The sequence below is a fragment of the Apaloderma vittatum genome, unplaced genomic scaffold (assembly GCF_000703405.1).
Source record: "Apaloderma vittatum isolate BGI_N311 unplaced genomic scaffold, ASM70340v1 scaffold9303, whole genome shotgun sequence".
NCBI lineage: Eukaryota > Metazoa > Chordata > Aves > Trogoniformes > Trogonidae > Apaloderma > Apaloderma vittatum.
This window is the reverse complement of record NW_009708590.1, coordinates 47,746-54,181: the sequence shown is the minus strand read 5'-3', so window position 1 is coordinate 54,181 and position 6,436 is coordinate 47,746. Positions and strand designations below refer to the sequence as shown.

General features: G+C 46.8%; 1 protein-coding gene across 1 annotated transcript in view; it reads right to left on the bottom strand.

Annotated features, from left to right (window-relative positions):
- COL26A1 (collagen, type XXVI, alpha 1) overlaps nucleotides 1-6,436 on the bottom strand; it is a gene marked incomplete at its 3' end in the record, with an annotated part of 19,744 nt that overhangs the window by 7,385 nt on the left and 5,923 nt on the right. Inside the window, exon 2 of the mRNA XM_009866612.1 lies at nucleotides 198-351. Within this exon, the coding sequence (XP_009864914.1) occupies nucleotides 198-351 (154 nt within the window). The remainder of the gene's footprint in view (nucleotides 1-197; nucleotides 352-6,436) is intronic.

The following is a 6,436-nucleotide window of genomic DNA, read 5'->3' as shown; positions in this document are numbered from 1 at the left end:
GCACAACCCCACCTTGCAGTGAGCATCTCCAAAAACCAAAGCTACGGTGTCCCTGCTGAGGGGGCAAACCAAAGCGCAAAAGGAGCTGTCAGTGTTCCCCTCTGACCCTTCTCCCTTGCAGCTTCCACCGCACTGACTCCTTTTTAGTCACCCTACGGCAATCGTGGGTGACTCGGTGAAGAGCAGGCACAGCTTACCGACGGATCCCACTGTTTTTCTCAGGACAGTGCCGGGATTCAGCAGGGGAAAGGCATCCGGTAGCAAATCGTCGTACCACGTGGCGGTCGTCCCCGTGATGGGAAGGTTGTTCTCCAAGGGGGGGCTTCGCTCCGCAGCCTCCAGGAGAAGGATCTAGATGGAGGACGTGGGAAAGGCAAACAAGGTCAGCAGGCTGGTCTCAAATCCCAACGAGGTCTCAAAACTCCTCTCTTTGTCAGCAGGGACTGTGAATAACTGCATCACAGAGCACAGGGTTTTGGCATTAGAGTTTTATGGTGGTTTTGGTTTGTGTTTTTTTCCTGGAAAATGACTGTAACGAGCATAGGAAGCTGCTGTGTTAAGTTGCAAGAGGGTCTCCCTCCTTGGAGAGGGCTCTGCTGCTTCCAGAGAGGCTCAGCCTCACGTGGGGTTGCCTCCCTGGTGAGAAACATGAAACTAGGGACCAGAGCTGGTGTTAGGGGACATAGCATTTCACTGCGAGGTTACCTGCTTGAATCCAGACTCCTAAGGTCAGAAATTACTCAGGGCTGGCACAAGGAGAAGGGCTGTGCCCTGGATGCCCAGGGCAGCAAACCGAGGTGCCTCAGGATAAGTGCTGGGCGTGAGTCAAAGCACAAATGCTGGCCAAACTAAAGATGAGGGAGCATATATAGCTTTTAAAGAGCTGAAGTGCTTTCATTCTGTAGCAAATAAAAACAGGCAGGCAATTTCCTCAAAGACCTCTACTTAGAAGTAACAGGATATTGTTAAAACTCACAACTGTTTCTATACCTTATAAACATAGAACCTTCACACAAATCCACATCTCGCTGTGCGCCCCTGAGCTATCTGGGCCATTTACAACCCGCTCTCTTCGGCACCGTGATCCCGTTTTCCCCGTACGACTCAGACCACTGCTCACCAAGCTCTGCTCCCCCGGCCACCTGTGTGAAACTGGAAGTTAAATCTGAACGTGGCTGCAAAAAAACCCGAACACCTGCAAGAAGCAGAGGGAAGGAGGGCCCCGGTGGGCTCTGCCATTAAAGCAAACCATTCACTGCACTTTATAATCAACATTTTTAATTAAAGTTTTCACAAAATCAGGATTTTTTTTTTTTTAAATTTTAAACAAATTTTCTATTTTAATCTAAATGCTTCATCCTCCTCTGTCTTCCCAGCCACTAAGCAAGGGTGGAAAACCAAAGGAGTCTAATGGATTTCCTCTGAAAAAGCCAAAGCCAGACCCGGAGTGCCAAGCCCACAGGTTCTGCTGCAAATGGATTTTACCCGGATTGCTAGAGAGAAGCTTAACAGAGGCCAAGGGCAGCACCTACTTCCCTGGTGGAAAGAGTTATGATCCAAGCATCCAGCATCTCCAGCCAAGTCTGCTTTCTAAGCACGAAGCTACATGGGAAAACCGCTCAACGAGCGCAACGACATGGTTTGGTACCGTCTCTGCCTGTTTGGAAACCACCTAGGCAAATACCGATTTAGGGATAAGGGAAATAAAAGAGATCACGGCTCAAACTTTCCACTAAATCCCTAGAAGTTTCAGCTTTTACATGCTGTGTTGTCTTTACATAATGAAGTCACGCTGCAATTATAAACGAGAGTGACTTGGCTCCGCTTGTTTGTTTTTAACTTGCAATTATTACAAGGTTTATCACTTATTTATTACAAGGCACGGTGAGAGCCAGTATTGCAGCAGCGCCAGAAATGATGAACTTCCTGCAGAATGTTCTGGCCTGACGGGGGTGAATCAGAAACTAATTAAACTGGGAGCTGGGTTAAGTGCAATGGAACTGAACCTCAGCTGTCGCAAACAAGCAAAATTCTTCCTTTATTGCAAGGCTCTTTATTCATGGATCCAGACTCTTGCTTTCTGAGTAATAAGAAAACAAGAAGGAATCAGGTCATAACGCTTTTATTCAAAAGGCTTCTCCGATGCCAGGCAAGGAAGGAATTGGTTCAGCCTGTCCTTTGCGCTTCTGTGCCTTTACCCAATGACTTATTTGTCAGACTCTCAAGGAAACCTGCTATTAGTTCAACACCTAAGTATGTGCTGACCATAACTGTGTTTAACTTCCACTGACATGGGACTCAAGTGTGCATCAGAGATGTTTTCTGCATCACTTTGTACAATTACATTATCCCCTTTCTTCCCCAGCAAAACACCTGGATGTTGCTGGAGTGTGCTTGGCACCAAAAATTAATCTTGGAGGTGGCAAATTAGAGGGTCTGCAAGCCAGGGCAGGGTTAGGATGCTCCTGCCATGAGGAATGGACCGCTAAGGGTTGCCTTGGACAGAATTTTGCCACAGCCCAGTGGCGCTATGGGAAGAGGTGATATTAAATCCAAAGCAGCACTGGTCAGAGACCAGCAAACCGCAGGGGTCTGGGGCCCTCCTGGGCAGCACGAGCGGCACCAGCACAGCTCTGCTGAAGGTTGCATCTGGGGTGGAACAGCTCCAAATCATTTTTATGGGTGATAATAAAATTGTGTTACCACATAATCAACACAGAACAGTGGCAACGGTATCCTTTTCATTAAAACAACATGGTTTAAATGAGCGCTCTGCTGATAAACGCTGTAAAAGATTTAAAGGCATGCACAGAATAACCCAGTATGCTCTTTCATAAATTGACTATATATACGTAGCAGTCATTAAGGCTCAAACCATAGTAACAAGTTTATTTTCCCTGAGCACAAAACGATAGAGGTCAGGAAGTCTCCAGACTCGAAACTGCTGAGAAATTCTAGTTTTTATGATTAGGGCTGAAGAAGTGCCCAAAAGAAATAAAGTAGAAAGTAGAGAGCTTTCACATCCGTGAGATCTGCAGAGCCAAACTAAAGAAGGAAAAGCACAAGGGATTTAGTCACATTCAAAATCTCAAACTACACACAGTTCATTCAGCAAGGAGTGTCCTCTCATAAGCCAGCGCAGCACATAGCACAGGCAGGGTCCTTGCACATTATTGCAATAGCATTGGAGCCATTCATCTATTTTCTGTCACGTTCTGTTTTTCTTAAGGCTGCCATTGCCGGAGTCAAGGAGAATTCCCACTTTCATTAAACAAAAAAAAAAAAAAGAAAGCTCCTAGCCCTCTGAGTAAACTGCTGGAAAATGATACCACAGAGGCTCACAGCCAGAAAGCAAATTAGCAAAATGTGCAATGTATTAAAGTCTTAGTATTAAAGCCTTGGTATTTTCTAGTCAGTAAGGTTGAGGTAGAGGGAGGGATAACATCAAATGAAAAAAAAGTGGGGTTTCAGTTGGAAACCCTTACTGCAAGCAGTGTCCACCTCTGCTGCTACGGACACTTCAAACGCAAAAGCTACACCTTCATGAAGAGTGGAGGCAGCAAACACCCTAACGCCATCACATAAATGAAATATGCCTTGATGCCATGGGCAATGTTAGTCACCCACCTGGAGCAGGTACAGAGAAACAGCTCGTGGCTGTAGCCTGGGCTGTCAGGAGGGCAGAGCCCCACCTTGCATTGCACAAGGTGAACCACGGCCTCAACTCAGCAAAGCACTCGGGCTTTTTGTTCTTCTGTGCGTGTGGAAGCAAGAAGCCAAATCTGAGCCTGGATGTGCTGAACTGGAGCCTCTGGCAACTGAGGTCCCAGCGGCATGAGGGCTTGTCTCTGGTTTCCAGACCCCACCTCTCGAACGCAGCTGAACTGGGTCGGAAAGCTGGAAAGAACCAAAACGGGGCCGCGTCTCCCGCCAACGCCGCAGTAGGAGACGGGTGCGATGTCAGGGAGATGGCGTGTGAAGGCGAAGGGAACGCAGGAGGGATGACGCACTGCCCCGGCCAAGGAGCTGGCAGGCCAGCGCCAGAGGTTATTGCCTCCAAAGTTCAGCCCTGGGCGTTCCGAGTCCCGCAGAGGCGCCGGGTCACCCCTGTAGAGGATCGGGTGCTGGCTCGTCTCCCGTGGCTCGGAGCCTGTCTCTTCATACGCAGGGCCCTCAGCAGGGACATCCATGTTGTGTGCCTCAAGCTCCATCCCAGCTTACTCAACCCACCTCCCCCTTTCCTATCTGCCAGCATAAACTTTCTAAACTTCAGACACATACCACGGTTCTTGCATCAGATCAAAACCTCAGGCCAGGGACGATGGAAACAAGAGGAAGGTTTTCATCTTCTTGAGATGTTCAGTGTCAGAGGACTTTTCTTGGCTTGTAGTGGCTTTCAAGAACCCTATTTTCGTCGTTCCCACACATCAAAAGAAGATTTCACAAACACAGCCTCCTCCCATCATCTGTCCTCTGCTCGCATTCCTGATGTCCTGTAACTAGTAGGTGCTAGAAACGAGGAAAGAACAGTGGGGCTTCCAAAGATTTCAGAATTGATACAACAGGGCTCAGACTGCTTTTTCTTTGGGTAAAAATCCATGGAAATGCAGGGGGAATAATTTGATGTAATCCAGATGGATATTATTAATTAATAAACAGGGGATATCTTGTCTCATGAAGCACTGACAGAATTAACTCCCCTCCATCTCTCTCTAAAGAGGAGGGAAAGAAATTGCATGAATCCAGCTCTTCAGCTAAAAATTCCTGTGTAAAATAAGATTCCCTTGATCTTGTAAAGACACAAGCTGATTAATAATGGTAATTGCATAACTTGTTGGACATATCTTACTTTATAGCAAATTATATTTGGCAAAATTTAAGAGTTTTTTAACCATTCATCAAGACACGGAGCTAAACAGGGAGTTTTACAAAACCTGATGGAGAATCGTATCTCTCTTGTAGCAATACGAAACCTGTGAATCGAAGGCTCTAACGGAGACGCAATTCCTCGGTTTCAAAAGCCAAAAGACATTCTGTAAATGTCCACTAAAATTTGATGAACCAGGTGCCCAGAGAGAACTAAGTGACTTCATCTTTATTACATCTTAGAGTCTTTGGCCAAAGGGGACAAAATAATTAGTGCATAGAGGAGTTTTTCTTATATTGATAAATTATGTGGGGAGCAATTGCTGATGTCATTGCAGCGACCCAATGTAGCCCTGAAGGTAAGGTTTATGGCATCAGCCATTGCATGGAAGACAGAACTGTGGACCAAAGGCTTTGGTCATTCTACAGGTAGTGCAGTTCATGTTCTTTTGGCAAAGGTATTTTGAGGTTTTGTGCAGTTTGACAGGATTTCCAAAAAAGAGGATGCGGAAAAGTGACTGTTTCATCAGGAGGTATCTTCTGGAGAGGAATCAGAGCAGAGAAGATGAAAACCGCGGGCTTGCCTTCTAGGTCAGATGAAATGCTGTCAATGTTCAGCAGATCATCAAAGCACTGAGATTTTGTTTGAGAAGCAGCAGTGAGGGGAGGACTGGCAGTGGACCTACGAGGTCACTGCTCCCTGAGGCACCTGGGGAGCTTCTCCAATACTTCTACACTTTGGAGATTTCCCTCTACTGCTGTGAGCCCATGCAGCCTGCCACTGCTAGCACCCCGAAGGGTTCGAGCCAGTGGAAAGGATCCAGCCATCCCCCAGTGCTGTGCCAAGAGCTCATTGCAGAGCAAAGTACGCAAAGGAGCTCAGAGCGAAATCAGATCCCCCATCACTACTTTAAAACACCTGACAAAAATACATCGGAGCTATAATCTTCCACCCTCAAAATCACATCATCCTTCTCTGCCCAATTTATTGCTTGTCACCCGCTGGGCATGCAGCAGTGGAGCCAGGCCAGCCCGGGATGAACTCCGTCTCGACAAAGTAACATCTGTTCTCAGCAGAGATCAGCTCTCTGTTCCTCACCTGGTGAGGAGCCCTCACCTCTGGCTGAGCGAGGCACTTCAGCTCAAATAGGCTGAGACACCTCGTGTGCTCTCCTCCTCTGCTGGACTCTACACGAAAAGCTGCAAGAAGAGAGAGGCACAACCGGAAAGTATAAGGGGCTCAGTCCGTTCCTGGCTCACCTTGGTGCAAGCCCAAAAAAGAGTCAAAGTCATTTTTCTCTTGGGATCATATTTTTCTTTTCAAGCTCTACTAGAATTTCTGATGGAGAATCAAGGGGAAGTTTGCTTGTTTGGGCACGGGATTACCAAAGGAGCTGAGCACTCACAACCCTTAGGCTCCTCACATACCTCCCTTGCTGAAATCCACTTTTTTTTTTGTGCACAGAAGTATTCCTCTTAAAAAACAAAGCTTATCGACAATGTTTCCTGCTACTAAACACATACAAAGAATTTCCTAATGCAGACGTAGGATTTGCTTGGCAAATTAAGT